This window comes from Muscardinus avellanarius, assembly GCF_963383645.1.
Source record: "Muscardinus avellanarius genome assembly, chromosome: 1".
Classification (NCBI taxonomy): domain Eukaryota; kingdom Metazoa; phylum Chordata; class Mammalia; order Rodentia; family Gliridae; genus Muscardinus; species Muscardinus avellanarius.
In genome coordinates, this window is record NC_137786.1 from 32712370 (window position 1) to 32728187 (window position 15818).

A 15818-nucleotide genomic window follows, 5' to 3' on the forward strand; every position below is an offset into this window, starting at 1 on the left:
ATTGTTACTTCTCAACAGAAATTTTTCTTCTCATCAGCTTCACCATAAAAGGTTGTTCCTCAAAATATAAAGGTGGCAAATTACCATATTTTAGGAGGTGTCGAGATACAATAATTTTGTTGAAAGTTTATTATGCCAGCATGGCTTGAAAGATACATAACATTTTTTAAATTATGCCTAAAGATGAACCAAATACAAAAAATACTCTGTTACAGTTAAATAATCCTTTCCACATGAAGGTAAAATTATTGAGGAATGTTTATTTTCCTTCTTGAAGTAGCAACCGAGGTACCCACTGGCCGCAGGTGGTTGAGTTCACGTGGCTTTCTTGCTTCTCTCCTTACCCGGGAGCCTCTCAGCGCGCACTGACGGGCGCTGGCCAGGGCTCCCCAGGCCTTACAGGTCTGGGGCCCAGAGGCTCGGGTCCTCCACGCCGGCCACCATGTCTTCGATGGCGCCCCAGTCTAGCTTGCTGAGGATGCTGCCAGTGCTCTCAGACGCGCTGTCCCTGCCGCCCCGCCCCGCAGGCGTGGGCTCTTCCTCTTCGGTTGGTGACGAGTCCTGTGGAACGAGAAGAGTCAGTGGTGTGTGAGCCGCTCGCCATCACTGCGCAGCGGGACCTGCGGGAGCCGAGCGCTGCCTGGCAGACACGGGCACTGGTCTGAAGGGCGGGCGGTGGACACCTGAGCTATAATGATCTGTCCTCACGTTTCTGTCATTTTCTAATTAAGAAGAAAATAACAAAGTCAAGAATTCTGAAAGAAATGCTAGAATACTTAAGCCATAGGGCGGATGCTTTGAATCACTGGGGTTTTTTTTTCTGTTTCTGTTTTTGTTTTTTGTTTTTGGTGGTACTGGCGTACCTGGAAGCCCTTCTGCCTCCGGGCTACACTCCCAGACCTCGTTTATATTTTTGAAACAGGGTCTCTTAAGCCAGCACGGCTGGCTTTGAACCTGCGATCCTCCTGTCTCAGCCTCCCAAGCGCGAGGATTACAAGCGTGCGCCACCACGCCCGGCTGAATCACTGTTTTAAACTACCTTATCACTCAGTGTTTCCACCTCGTTCAAAAGGCAAATAACAAGGGCCACTGAAGAACGCTGGGCAATCAGAGGACACACTCAAGTCCTGTAATGCTCACGTGGAGGAGCCTGCGGATGTCGGCGGGCAGCGTCCAGGGGCTGACCACGGTCTCCTCTCTCTCGTACTCCACACACACCTGCGCCGTCCGCATGGGAGGCGCAGCTCGCCCGTGCTTCTTCACATGTTGCGGACTCCAACATGGAGCACTGGAGCCTTTCAAAGGAAAAGGACAAAACGTGCATTGGGAATGACTCGTCAATTCACTTGTTAATTTATTATGAGTTTACTGTCAAAAGTCAATGCAGGAACATTTTACCTAATATTTGTTTTGTTTCCAGTGCTGGAGATTGTTTCCAGTGCTGGAGATTGGAGTAGAATGCCCCTGGGCATTCTACTTCAGAGCTACACCCCAGCCCTATTTTCTTTTTCTTCCTTTTTTTTTTTTTTTGGTGGTACTAGGGATGGTACTTCTACCTCCGGGCTACACTCCCAGACCTATTTTATATTTTTTTAATTTGGAAACAGGGTCTCTTAAGCCAGCGAGGCTGGCTTCAAACTTACGCAATCCTCCTGTCTCCGTCTCCCAAGCGCGGGGATTACAAGTATGCGCCACCACGCCTGGCCTATTTTATTTTTTCTTTGGAAACAAGGTCTAAGTTGCTGTGAGCCTAGCTAAGTTGTTGAGGCTGGTCTTGAGCCTGCAATTCTCCTGTCTCAGTCCCCAAGCACTGGGGTCACAAGCATGCTTGATCATGCCTGGCTCACCTAATATTTAAATCACGAAGTTTATGGTTCACTGCAGAGCTACACAAATCCTTGCCCTGTTGTTATGTGAGATGAAAACTGACTTCTGGCTACTTCTTTTGATTTAGAAGACAGTGGTAGTTAATCTCGAGGACAGGAATGTCTGGGAAGGCAAGGCCACTGATGGAACTGGGGAGTCTCCACTTGAGAGCCAGCCCTCCCCTGCCCCTGCAGAGGCTTCCTAGGCAGCATCTCAGGCGTCCTGGCCGAGGCTTTGTGTCTGCAATGGCGCTCTGGGCACTGGTCTCAGCAAGTACACAACCAGCCCATTTTATTTTTTGTTTTGAACAGAGGTCTCGCTGGGTTACTAAGATTCTCGCTGAGTTGCTGAAGCTGACCTTCAACTTGTGATCCTCCTGTCTCAGGCTCCCAAGTACTGAGATTACAGCTGTGCACCACTGACTCCTGCAGTAGTTCTATTTTTAATTCTTTATTTATTTAGTGGTTCTGGGGATTGGGTGCAGGGCCATTCTACCTCCAAGCTATACTACCAGCCCTACTTTTTATTTTTGTTTTGAAACAGGATCTCACCAGGTTGATGAGTCTCACTACTCGCTGAGGCTGTCCTTGAACCTGGGATCCTCCTGTCTCAGCCTCCTACATGCTGGGATTACAAGTGTGGGCCACCATGCCTGGCTATTTTGAATTCTTTAGGGACCTCCATAGTGATTTCTATAATGGCTACACCCATCTACAGTCCCATGAACAGTGGCAGGCTTCTCTTTTCTCTGCCCTGCCAATCCTTCTCTCTTGTCTTTGGTAACAGGTATCTTAGTAAGTATGGGGTGATACCTCCAAGAGGTTTGGATTTGCATTTCCCAGGTGATTCGTGATGCTGAACACATTTTCAGGAACTTGTTGGTCATTCTTATGCCATATTTCAAGTCCTCTGTTCATTTCTTCAATCATGTTTTCTTGCTATTGAGTTATATGTCTTCTTTATAAATGTTTATCTGATACATGGCTTGGAGATATTTTCCCCAAAGTGTAGGTTGCCTTTTCATTTTGTTGAGTGTTTCCTTTGGTTTCCTGTGGTGCACTTTATGTTTTTGCAGCTGATTTTTGGTATGATATCCAAGGCAGTAACTGAGAACTTTCTCCTGTTTCTTCTAGGAGTTTGATGGTTTTTTATTTTTTGCAGTACTGGAGATTGAGCCTAGGGCCATTCTACTTTGGTGCTTACATCCCCAGCCTTGATTTTTTTTTTTTAAACAGGGTCTCTCAAGCTGGGTGTGATGGCGCACACTTGTAATCCCAGTACTTGGGAAGCTGAGATGGGAGGATCAAGATTCGCAGCCAGCCTCTGCTACTTAGTGAGGCCCTCCACAACTTAGTGAGACCCTCTTTCAAAATAAAGAATAAAAAAATAAGAAACAAGGCTGGGAGGTAAAATGCCCTTGGGTTCCATCCCCAGTACTGCATAAATAAACAAACAAACAAAAAACAGGGTCTCCTTAAATTGCTGAGGGCCTTGCTAAATAGCTGAAGCTAGCTTCAAATCTGCAATCCTGTACAGTCTCCAGTACAAGGATATTACAGGCACGTATCACCATACCCAGCTATGGTTTATAGGTTTTTTACTTAGGTCTTCTATTTTGAGTTGATTCTTGTTGACAGAGCAAGATAAGAGTGTGCTCCAGTTTGGATCCCCAGTACTACACAGGTATTAAAAGGTGTGAACTGGCTGGGCGTGATTGAAGACTCTTGTAATCCCCGCGCTCGGGAGGCTGAGACAGGAGGATCGCATGGTTCAAAGCCAGCCTCAGCTACTTAGTGAAGCTCTCAGCAACTTAGTGAGACCCTGTTTCCAAATAAAGTATAAAATAGGTCTGGGAGTGTAGCCTGGAGGTAGAAAGCCTCTGGGTTCCAACCCCAGTACCACCAAAAAAAAAAAGCGTGAACTCATTTTATGAGCTTTCCTTTAGGGAGAGCGCTCTGGGCCCTGCTCACACAGGCCGAGCAGCGCACTGCTTTCCTGGGATTGTTTTCCCTGTTCAGCATTAAGGCCCTCAGGCCACTGCAGCTGTGGTTCAAGTGGGACCAGCTCATCGCAGCAGACCTCTCGTCATCCAAGTGATGCTGGTTTGTAGATATGCAGAATACGAGAGTTATAGAATCCTGGAGTCTTCCACTAAGATTCTCAAGAAAACCTCGGAGCCCAGACAGTATGTGGCACGTTCTATGGCCCTGACAGGATGACGCACAGTGATGCTGCTAATGTGAAGCCAAGGCCGCGATGGAGACCCTGGGAACGTAGAGGTACCAGGAAAGGATGCCGAGGGAGGCTGCGGGAGGAGAGTACAGCCAGCCCACGACAGCGACCAGCAAGGCTGGAGGGCAGGTCTCCCGAGCCCTTTGCAGCCCACATAACGTGTGACGGTGCACACCTGTAATCCCCGAACCTGGGAGGCTGAGACAGTAGGATTGCAGGTTCAAGGCTAGCCTCAGCAACTCAGACCTTGTTTCAAAACTTTTAAGATAAAAATAATGTAGGGCTTGGAGTATAGCTCAGAGGTAGAATCCCCCTGGGTTCAACCCCCAGTACCAAAAAATAAAATAAAATAAAATAAAATAAAATAAAATAAAGAAAAAGAACCCGCTCCTCCTCTTGCCCTCCCTATGTCAATCAATGGGTCACAGACTATCTACCTATCCAGGCATGATAGCCAGAACCCTGGAGTTATAACCAACTTCTCACTCTCAGAAGCAGGCTAGCACTGGACAAATACCTAGGGAATTTTGTAGGCCTTGTGCTAGATCATAATACATTTCAAGAACAAATACCCTGGACCTCTGGAACTTTCCTCGCCTGGCGTGAAGATTCGGTGAGGTAAGCTTCTACAACTGCCCGACAGTGTTTCCAGTGTCCTGGGTGCTGTATCCGTCTCTTGACCTCCCTAAGCCCCCGTGCCCTCGGCTCTAGGAGGGGAACACAGCTGCCATGCCTGCCCACCAGAGCCGTGACACGGCCCCACCCCGACAGTCTGTATCTGCAGGTGAGAAGACTGGGAACAGCATAAATGGAGTCAGCAGTTTTCCCAGGCTAGAGTGAGCAGGGATCTGGGATTGCAGACAAGCTAACATCACAGCGGCGTCTCTGAACCATCTCAACCGCTGCGCCACAGAGCCGTGTTCTGAAATCTGGAATTCCACATGGGTGGGTAGTTACTTCAGATTCAGGATTAAGTCTTTCCATTCTTGGGTTATCCTTACCTCTCGGTGGCGGCACGGCCTTTCTCACTGCGGCTCTGGCCCCACCAGCTCTTCGGCGTATGGGGAGGGTGGCAGCTCCTGTCAAGTCAGACATACTTGTTTAGCTTCCAGATAGATGAGTTCTCACATATCACACTGTACGTTTTTTGAGAGCAGAAGACTTCTGATAAGTTCTGAGTCTGTTCACCAAACCCTGCGCCAAGTAGAGGCCTAATAAATGGTGGCTGATCAAGCACAGAAGGAGAAGGTACATATGTTTCCTCTAATATGCCCAAACTAGGAAACACAGAGGATACCAGTGAGACTCCAGATAATGGAGGGGAAATACCAGCAAAGTTTGAATGGAAAGATAGGAGAGCAGGAAGGCTGATTTTGATTAATGAGGGTCTACAGCTGAACATGTGTAAAATTATGAATAAGACATGGTTAACCTAGACAACCATTGGTGGGAGGGGGGAAGGGAAAACGGGGGGCGGGGGGGAGAAGCACCAAATATAGTTTAAATGTATACTACTTATGTTCAATAATAAAATTGTTAAAAAAAATAAATAAAAATTAAAAAATAAATAAAAAAAATAAATAAATAAATGGTGGCTGATTTGAACCAACAAAGAAGCAAAGCAAAAATATAAAAGAAGATGGAAAACTGAACTCGGGGACTTGGAACCCTTAGAGCATTTTTGTATGGCAAATGTGTTTTGATTACATCTCTGGTAACTAGAAAAGCCAGAGACATTTAACAAGCCTATTAGCAATAAATGCCTAGATTAAGTGCCAATTTAAATTTTTTTTTGTGTGTGTGGTACTGGGGGTGGAACCCAGAGGCTTTCTACCTCCAGGCTATACTCCCAGACCTATTTTATATTTTATTTGGAAACAGAGTCTCACTAAGTTGCTAGAGCCTCACTAAGTAGCTGAGGCTGGCTTCGAACCTGCGCGATCCTCCTGTCTCAGCCTCCCAAGCGCTGGTATTACAAGCGTGCACCACCACACCTGGCTAAGTGCCAATTTAAATTTTATCAAGAGGGCCAGGTGTGGTGGCATATGCGTGTAATCTCAGCATTTGGGAGCCTGAGACCGGAGAATTGCAGTTTTGCTTTAGTAATCAAAACCCAAATATGAAGCCGGGTGTGATGGTGCATGCTTGTAATACTAGCATTTGGGAGGCTGAGACAGGAGGATCATGGTTTGCAGACAGCCTCAGGCAATTAGTGAGGCCCTCTGCAACTCAGTGAGACTCTGTTTCAAAATAAAGAATAAAAAAAAATAGGGCTGGGGGTGTCACTCAGAGGTAGAACTCCCCTGGGTTCCATCCCCAGTACCACAATAAATAAAAATAAAGAATAAAAAATAGGGCTGGGGATATAGCTCAAAGGTAGAATGACCCTAGGTTCCAACCCCAGTACTGCAAAAACAAAAACAAAAACAAAAACATCAAATATGGCAAAATTAACTAAAGAATGGCTAGCAATACATAGTAGAAATAGCTTCAGATGTGGAAAAGAATGTTCAAAGGGTAAAACTATGGTATTATTTCGATGTGAGCGTCTTAGCATTCTTCTGTGACACAGCCATCCTATTATCTAGCAAAACCTGATTCCTGCAAATGCTCAGTATCATTAACCAGACATTTAAAAGGAAAAGACGCCGGGCGTGGTGGCGCACGCTTGTAATCCCCGCGCTTGGGAGGCAGAAACAGGAGGATCGCGCAGGTTCGAAGCCAGCCGCGCGCTGGCTTAGGAGACCCTTTTTCCAAATAAAAATGTAAAAAATAGGTCTGGGAGTGTAGCCCGGAGGTAGAAGGGCTTCCAGAAACCCCAGTACCACCACCAAAAAAAAAAAAAAAAAAAAGGAAAAGACTACCGAGTATGTTACATCAATCTATTACAAAGAGGACATTAATATTAAAGATTCCGAGGGCCTTCTTCTCATGTCAAAGCAATAGAACAAAATCCTGGCACAGATACGTCTTTATCTCTTGCATTCTGTTGAAATCAGATTTATAGTTTTTACTAATTGAAAACAACTTTGGAGACAAGAAGGAAAAACAGGTCCAGATGATAGAAGATAAAAAGCCTTGTCTTACCGTGCGAGCCTGGAGGCTGCCCAGGAGATTTCCCCTTATGGGTGTGACTTGGTTTGGATATATATCTGGCTCTTCCAGGTCGATTTATTGGAAAATTGTGCCCACACTGATTCTCTCTAGAGTAGGAATTATACGAGTATTATATCCACAGCAGCTCATATGAATGATACACTTTAATATTTCAAAAGCCCAGATTATGTCCCTGATTAATACCACCACTTAACACTACTTATTCTGCATTTTAGTGTTACATTTAATGCATAACAACCCACAAGAAGTTATTCCTTTTCACATCATACTGCAAACCTCATTCATTTTTTTTCAAATTCTCCATATTTTTGGCAGTTATTTGTTTACTTCTTTGATTTATTCTAGAGAAGACTCAAGGGAAATCTTTGGTATTTTGAGTACAGTCTGTACCTGGGTTTGTGTTGGTCACCTTTCCTGTAAGATGTTAAATTATAGGATTATGTTTATAATCCTAGTCACTTATTTTATCAAGATGATAATGTTTAACCACACAGGGCTGCTAATTCATGTTCACCACAGGGATAACCAACAGCTACAACTCTGTATGTCTGCCATACATAAAAAATTCCCAGCTTCAGTGCATTAGCATCCTGGGACAAGTTCCTATGGAAACCCACCGCGGGTGATGAAGGCAGAGCACACACCGGAGGAAGGGCGGGCGTCGCGAGGCGGAGGCTGGTGGCGCTGGCTGCTTCTGCCACAGCGGAGAGGACGAGGGGACGGTGGAGAATGTGAGGGGGCGTGGCCGAGGCCTCAGCAAGAGCTCGAGAAACAGAACGAGCGGGTACCAGATGCTCCAGGCACACGCAGGTGTGCTTGTGTGTATGTGTGTGTGTGACTGGGGATGGAACCCAGAGGCATTCTACCTCTGGGCTTTTTATTTTGAAACAGGGTCTCACTGGGCTGTGGAAGCTGGCCTTGAACCTTCAATCCTCCTGTCTCAGCTTCTCAGGTACTGGGATTACAGGACTGTGCCACCGTGCCCAGCTTGTCACAGCATTTCACGCCATTTTTGCCCTATTCTTTGGTGTCTCTATAAAGCCAAAGACCTTATAATTATGGAGCGATTTTTTCTTCACTTTATCACCGTAGCTCTAAGCAGGGTAGATGCCAATACACTGAACTTAGGTCACAAAAGTGCTACGTTTCCTCTAATCAGGCCTAAAGTGCGTGCATGTGTTCATGTGTTCCAGAAATATATTTTTATTTGGAAACAGAGTCTTGCTAAGTTGTTGCGAGCCTCGCTACGTTTCTGAAGCTGGCTTCAGACCTGTGATCCTCCTGTCTCAGCCTTCCGAGTACCGGGATTACGGGTATGCGCCGCCACGCCCAGCTGGCCTGGTGGTGTTTTGCCGAATGCCGTACCAAATCTTGTCTTACCTCCTTGGGGAAGGGCAGCGATGCCTTCCAGAATGCTGAGTCGTGCTGGGCTTGTTAGGCAAGGGCTTCTGAGCACTTACTGGTAACTGTACTGACTCGGACAACAGTTCATTCATCAGACTGTATGCCTGTGAGATTCGCCGACTGTAGTGCTCAGACAGCAGCAATCTTTAAACAAAGAATTAAACAATTACTCAATGATATACTTTCAGTTGATATTTCTAGAAGGAACACAATGATTCTGCATTTTTTATGCTTTTCAAATCCTTCTAATTATGAGATTTCCAAAAACCATTAGGACATGCCATGTATTATAAAAAAATTACATGGCTTTTGGGGTATTTCCCATATGTACATACATATCTAGGTCAGACGGAGAAAACAGGAGAAATACAAGTCATAAAAGTTGAATAGCATGAGCCAGGCATGGTGGGCATGCTTGCAATCTCAGCATTCGGGAGGCTGAGACCGGAGGATCGCAGGTTCACGGCCAGCCTTAGCTACTTAGCAAGGCCCTTAGCAACTCAGTGAGACCCTGTTTCAAATTAAAGAATAAAACATAGGGCTGGGGATGTAGCATGGAGGTAGATGCCCCTGGGTTCAATCCCTAGTGCCACAAAAGAAAAGTTGAACAGCATAACAACATTTTTTTTTTCACGTTTGGGGATGGAACCCAGGGGCATTTGACCTCCGACCTACACCCCCTGCCCTATTTTTTTTTTATTCTTTATTTTGAAACAGGGTCTCACTGAGTTGTAGAGGGCCTCACTAAGTAGCTGAGGCTGTCCGCGAACCACGATCCTCCGAGGTCTCAGCCTCCAGAATGCTAGGATTACAAGCTCGAGCCACCACGCCTGGCCAGCATAACAATACTTAAAAGCAAATTTCTAAAAAGCCTCCTGTATCTACTTATTTTACTTACAATGATACCTTCCATGATTTTCTATTTCCGCCAGTCAAGTGATCGCTAGGATGTTGCTCAGGCCCAGCTGTCAACTCACCTGTCCTTTTCACGCTTCATCTTCTGACTCAGCCTGATTTGCCTGGAATTCATGTAAAACTGCAAAAGAATATCCAGTTAGTTCATTATTTTTTAGTTCAAATATTTAAACCACGTGACATAATTCTGCTATTTAGGAAACAAAGTAAAACACTATCATGTTTCATAAAGCTTCTCCTAACACAAAACATAAAAAGGTTGAATTGAAACATCATGTAATTAAAGAAAGATGCAAGCCGGGCGTGGTGGCGCACACTTGTAATCCCAGTACTTGGGAGGCAGAAACAAAAGGATTGCAAGTAGAATGTCCCCACCCTAAAAAAAAGAAAGATTCCACTTAATAAATGTAATGCAAAAATATACTTAATTAAATTACTATATTTTCTTAAAAGAGGAGAGCCTAACTAGGTCCATTCAAAAAGAAAAAATAAGGGTGCACTCATTCGAGTCACCCCTCCATGCCAGTCTAGTATGGAGCTGTACCTATCCTCTGTATTTCTATCTTTTTTTGTGTGTGTGTGTGTGTGGTACTGGGGTTCCTGGAAACCCATCTACCTCCGGGTTACACTCCCAGACCTATTTCTATAGTTTTTTTAAAATTTGGAAACAGGGTCTCTTAAGCCAGCATGGCTGGCATCGAACCTGCACGATCCTCCTGTTTCCGCCTCCCAGGCGCAGGGATTACAAGCGTGCGCCACCACGCCCGGCGACACCTAAATTTTTTACTCAATTTTGTCATCAATTTTACAAACGCTTGGTTGAAAAGGCAGAAATGAGCCAGATATTTAAATCATAATTTTAATGCTGTAAAATGTTTAACAAAAACCTACTGCAAGGAGTTCACTGTGACTTATAAATTATTTAATATTTCTGTACCACAGCTGGGCATGATGGTGCATGCCTATAATCCCAGTAAGACCCTCAGCAACTTAATGAGACCCCGTTTCAAAATTAAAAATAAAGGGTTGTGAATGTAGCTCAGAGGTAAAATGCCCATAGGTTCAGTCCCCAGTACAAAAAAAAATACATATTGCACATATACATATATATGTACCATGAAGCAAACTGACAGCTATCAGATTGTGTGTGTGTGTGTGTGTGTGTGTGTGTGTGTGTGCGTGTTTCTTTTTTTTGCGGTTTGGATTTTTGAGGATTGGACCCATGAGCATTTTACCTCCGAGCTACACCCCAGAGCTATCTTTTATTCTTTTCTTATTATTCTTTATTTTGAAACAGGGTCTCATTAAGTTGTGTAGGGTCTCAACTAAGTAGCTGACGCTAGTCACAAACCTGTAATCCTTCCTGTCTCAGCCTCCCAGGTACTGGGATCACAAATGTGCAACACCACGCCCGGCTTACACAATTTTTAATGTTCTAGAATACGACGTATATATCTTCTGAATGTGGTGGCGCACGCTTGTAATCCCACCACTTGGGAGGCTGAGACAGGAGAATCACAATTTGTGGGTAGCCTCAGCAACTTACTGAGGCCATCCACAATTTAGTGAGACCCTGTTTCAAAATAAAAGAATAAAAGAATAGGGCTGAGAATGTAGCTCGAAAGTAGAATGTCCCCGAAGTTCCAAGTAAAGCAAGTAAAGTCCTCTGCGGGGAGAAGGAACACATAGGTACACACAGACATGCAACATGTAGGTACACACAGACACGCAACATGTAGGTACACACACAGACACGCCACATGTAGGTACACAAACAGACACGCAACATGTAGGTACACACACAGACACGCCACATGTAGGTACACAAACAGACACGCAACATGTAGGTACACACAGACACGCAAAATGTAGGTACACACAGACACGCACTTTAGGATTCTGATCACGTTGCTTAGTAGCACTGAAGGTCAGGTCCATGGCACTTATCCAAAAAAGTTTATTGCTCTTCCTGGAAGTAAATTACACTCTTTAAACAATTGTTTGCCTACTTTTGTGCCATGTGGAGTTTCTTTTTTTGTGTGTGTGTGGTACTGGGGATGGAACCCAGGGGCATTCTACCTCTGAGCTCCACCCCCAGCCCTATTATTTTTCTTTATTTTGAAACAGGGTCTCACTGAGTTGCAAAGGGCCTTACTATGTAGCTGAGGCTGGCTGCAAACCTGCAATCCTGCCGTCTCAGGTTCCCAAGTACTGGGATTACAAGCGTGTGCCACCATGCCTGACTTACCATGTGGAGTTTAAATGAGACAATCTTATCTGGAGGACTCACTGATAGAATTTATTCTTCTAAAAATATTTTAAAAATAAGGTGCTAGCCAGGTGTGGTGGCACATACTTGTAATCCCAATACTTGGGAGGCTGAGACAGGAGAATCACAGGTTCAGGGCCAGTCTCAGCTACTTAGTGAGGCCCTCTGCAACTTAGTGAGACCTTGTTGCAAAATAAAGAATAAAAAATAGAGCAGGGGAGCCAGGCCTGGTGGCACACATTTATAATCCCAGCATTTGGGAGGCTGAGACAGGAGGATCACGGTTCGCACACAGCCTCAGCTACTTAGTGAGGTCCTTTGCAACTCAGTGAGACTGTTTGAAAATAAAGAATAGGACCGAGAAAAGCGGGGCTTAAGAGCCCCGCTAACAACAAATCTCCATTACCACAAAATCAGCGCCTTTCAAAGCCAGAAAACAACATCACCAGAGAAACAAAAAAAATCACCAGGCTCCAGAGAGAAAGCGGACTGAGAACAGAGCCACAGAGGAGATCCTCACGCCCGAGGACGCGGCTTCACGCCTGAGGACGCGGCAGCAGCGCCATACTGCCGGCGGCACTGGTGAATTCACGGGACGGCCACAGCAAGCCGAGGGGAGCCGCTGCGGAACAGCCAGGCGGGATTTCTCGGCGCAGAGGGCATCTAAAGCTTCCAGTGGCTGAGCTCAGCACATGCTGCAGGGATTCAGAGTGGAAATCAAAACCAAGAAAAAAAAACGCCAGCCCCATAGCCGAGGGCGTAGCAGCGGCGCCATATTGCCACCGGCAGTAACAGCACCGAATTCACCGAATTCAGTAGAGCTACATCTGCGTACTCAAGAACAGTGAGTCAAATTGTGGGCCACAGCGGAGAAATCCCAGTACTGTACTCACTGGGACTTGACCCAGTGGGAGAGGGGCGGTGGCAGTGATATCACACCATAGGAGAACGTGCAACCTGGCACCCCCCACAGTCTAAAGCAGCCTCTATCGACTCTCTGGGTCGGACTCTGTAATACAACCCAGTAAAGGAGTAGTGGGGTCTGAGATACTACAGACTCGAGATCCAGAACACCTTAAGTGAAGTCATAGTGACCCAAGGGAAGAACCCAGAGAAGACACAAACATCCGAAATCATGGGAAAGAGGAATAATACTGGAGCAATGAATGCTCACAACCCCACAACATCAGAACCCGATAATACAGAAAATCAGAGATTTCTAGAAGATCTAATCAGGAAAATAACTGTAGAAATAATAGAGGTGCTTCGAAAAGAACTCAGAGAGAGCCAAAAAGAGATAAAGGATGCAATTAATGAAGTAAAGGCATCAATTCAAAGCACAAACAACCGATTAGAACACATGGAGAACAGAATCTCGCTCTTAGAAGATGATCATTCCAAAAATGAACGCATAGTTTCTAATCTAGAAAAAAAATATCCGACAGCAGGAATCTGATATTGAAGAAATATGGGCCCATTTTAAGAGAGCTAACCTAAGAATAATTGGAATAGAGGAGGGAAAAGAAAGTGAAACCAAAGGGATCAACAATCTCTTCAAGGAAGTAATAGCAGAAAATTTTCCAGACATAGAGCAAGAGGTCGATACGCAGGTCCAGGAAACATATAGAACTCCCTTTAGACAGGATCGGAGAAGAGGATCCCCACGCCACATAATTGTCAAAATGACCAATGTGGAAGCCAAGCAGAGAACCTTAAAGGCAACAAAAGCAAAGGGCCAAGTGACATTCAGAGGCAAACCAATTAGAATCACTCCAGACTTCCCAAACCAAGTCATGAGAGCCAGAAGGGCTTGGAGTAACATATTCAAAACTCTGAAAGAAAACAACTTCCAGCCAAAAATTTCCTACCCAGCAAAACTATCCATCAAATTAGATGGGGAAATAAGAAGCTTCCACGACAAACAGAAACTGAAGGAATTTATGTCTTCAAAACCAGCACTAGAGAAAATACTCAAAGAGATTAACTACAAAGAAGAAATAGGTAACACACATCAGAACTAGAGAAACAAGATTTTCCATCCAACAGACAACTAAGATTGGTTATCTGTGGAGATTCATTATTTATGTTAGTCTTTTACCTATCTCTAAATGGTATTGTTTGCCTTTATTGTTGTTAATTTTTAGGATTCCTAGTTGGAATATTAATATACCTTCAGATATAGCATTTGGAAATATTTTATCCCATTCTATTAGTAACTGTTAACTCTGTTTACATTGTCTTTGGATATACAATATGTTTTTTATTTTTTAGGGAGTTTGTATACTCTTCTGTTGCCTGTGCCATTGAAATCATATCCAAGAAATCACTGTCAATTTCAATGTTGTGAGGTTCCACGACAAACAGATCGTTGTGGGTACCTAGAGTCCATATTCCATATTAGGATAGATTTTTTTTCTGAAAAATAAATATATAAATATATGATAGTTTCACCTAAAAAATAGAAAAAATAGATTCTCTGGTAAGAAAGAAAGCAAAAAGAAATATTGAAATGTTATCTTTAAGTCATCAAAAGCTTGGTATCAGACAAATGAAACTGTTATGTGAGATTATCATTTTTAATTTTTGATAAATTGCTATAATACTAGATGTCAATCACTAAGCCAAGCATGGGAGGGAGGGATAGGGAGAGAATGGGGTGGGGATCGGGTGGGGGCTGACTGGGCAATGTGTGCATGTATGTATACAAAAGTATGTATCCCACTATGATGTATGAATACAGTGTACCAATTAAAAATTAAAAAAAATAATAAAAAAAATAAAAAAAATAAAAATAAATAAAATTAAGAATAAAATATAGGGCTGGGGGTGTAGCTCAGAAGTAGAATGCCCCTGGGATCCATCTCCAGTACCATACACACACACACACACACACACACACACACACACACACACACATACACACACACACACAAATAGAGCAGGGGGAGGGTGTTACTCAGAGGTAGAATGCCCCTGAGTTCAATCTGCAGTAACACACACACACACAAAATGAAGTTGGGTGTGGTGGCACACACTTTTAATCCCAGTATTCGGGAGGCGGAGACTGGAGGATCATGTTTTGTGGGCAAACAGCCTCAGCTACTTAGCAAGGCCCTTCACAACTCAGTGAGACTCTGTTTCAAAAATAAAGACAGAAAATTAGGGCCAGGAGTATAGCTTGGAGGTAGAATGCCCCTGGGTTCCATCCCTGGTACCGAAAAAAAAAAAAAAGAGTTGCTGTTATACTAAGTAAGAAATAAACTACAATCCGATTGCAATCTAAGTGTAATTTCATAGTAATGTGGCTACCAAAGCAACACTACTTTGTTTCACCTTTTGAGGAAAAAATATTCTTGACCTGACAATGGAAATGTTCCCATTCTGGTCTATGTAAATGGTCACAGTACATTATTATTATTATTATTATTATTATTATTATTATTTATTTATTTATTTTTTGTGGTACTAGAGATTGAACTCTGGGACATTCTACCTCCAAGCTCCCACCCTGACTTTTTTTTTTAAATTCTGAAACCAGGTCTCACAAAGTTGATGAGGGTCTTGCTAAGTTGCTGAGGTTGGCCTTGAACCTGCAATCTTTCTATCTCAGCCTCCCAAGTGCTGGGATTACAGGCATGTGCCACCTTACCTGGCAATGCTGACAAAAAGATTGCAGGTTCGAAGCTAGCCTCAGAGACTCATCACAACACTTTCAAATAAAAGGGGTACATAATTAGACTATAGTTTTGGGAGGGTATTCTTTGTAAATAACATATGTAGAAAAATAATATGTTTTAAAAATAGCTCTAACACACATAATCAATTGGCCAATTGTCATTGATTCTCATTAAAAACAAATAACTCCAAATGGTCATCCAGTCACGCGACTCCCTCATTTGGTTAAAATGCCAGAGCAAGCCGGGCGTGGTGGCCACGCTTGTAATCCCCGCGCTTGGGAGGCGGAGACAGGAGGATCGCGCAGGTTCAAAGCCAGCCTCAGTGAGGCTCTCAGCAA

At 44.1% G+C, this 15818-nt stretch overlaps 1 protein-coding gene across 1 annotated transcript in view; it reads right to left on the minus strand.

Annotated features, from left to right (window-relative positions):
- Positions 1-396: 396 nt before the first annotated feature.
- CPLANE1 (ciliogenesis and planar polarity effector complex subunit 1) overlaps positions 397-15818 on the minus strand; it is a gene marked incomplete at both ends in the record, with an annotated part of 127383 nt that continues 111961 nt past the window's right edge. Inside the window, 7 exons of the mRNA XM_080700829.1 lie at positions 397-561; positions 1117-1295; positions 4671-4876; positions 4961-5177; positions 7186-7301; positions 8596-8763; positions 9597-9655. Of these exons, the coding sequence (XP_080556955.1) occupies positions 397-561; positions 1117-1295; positions 4671-4876; positions 4961-5177; positions 7186-7301; positions 8596-8763; positions 9597-9655 (1110 nt within the window). The remainder of the gene's footprint in view (positions 562-1116; positions 1296-4670; positions 4877-4960; positions 5178-7185; positions 7302-8595; positions 8764-9596; positions 9656-15818) is intronic.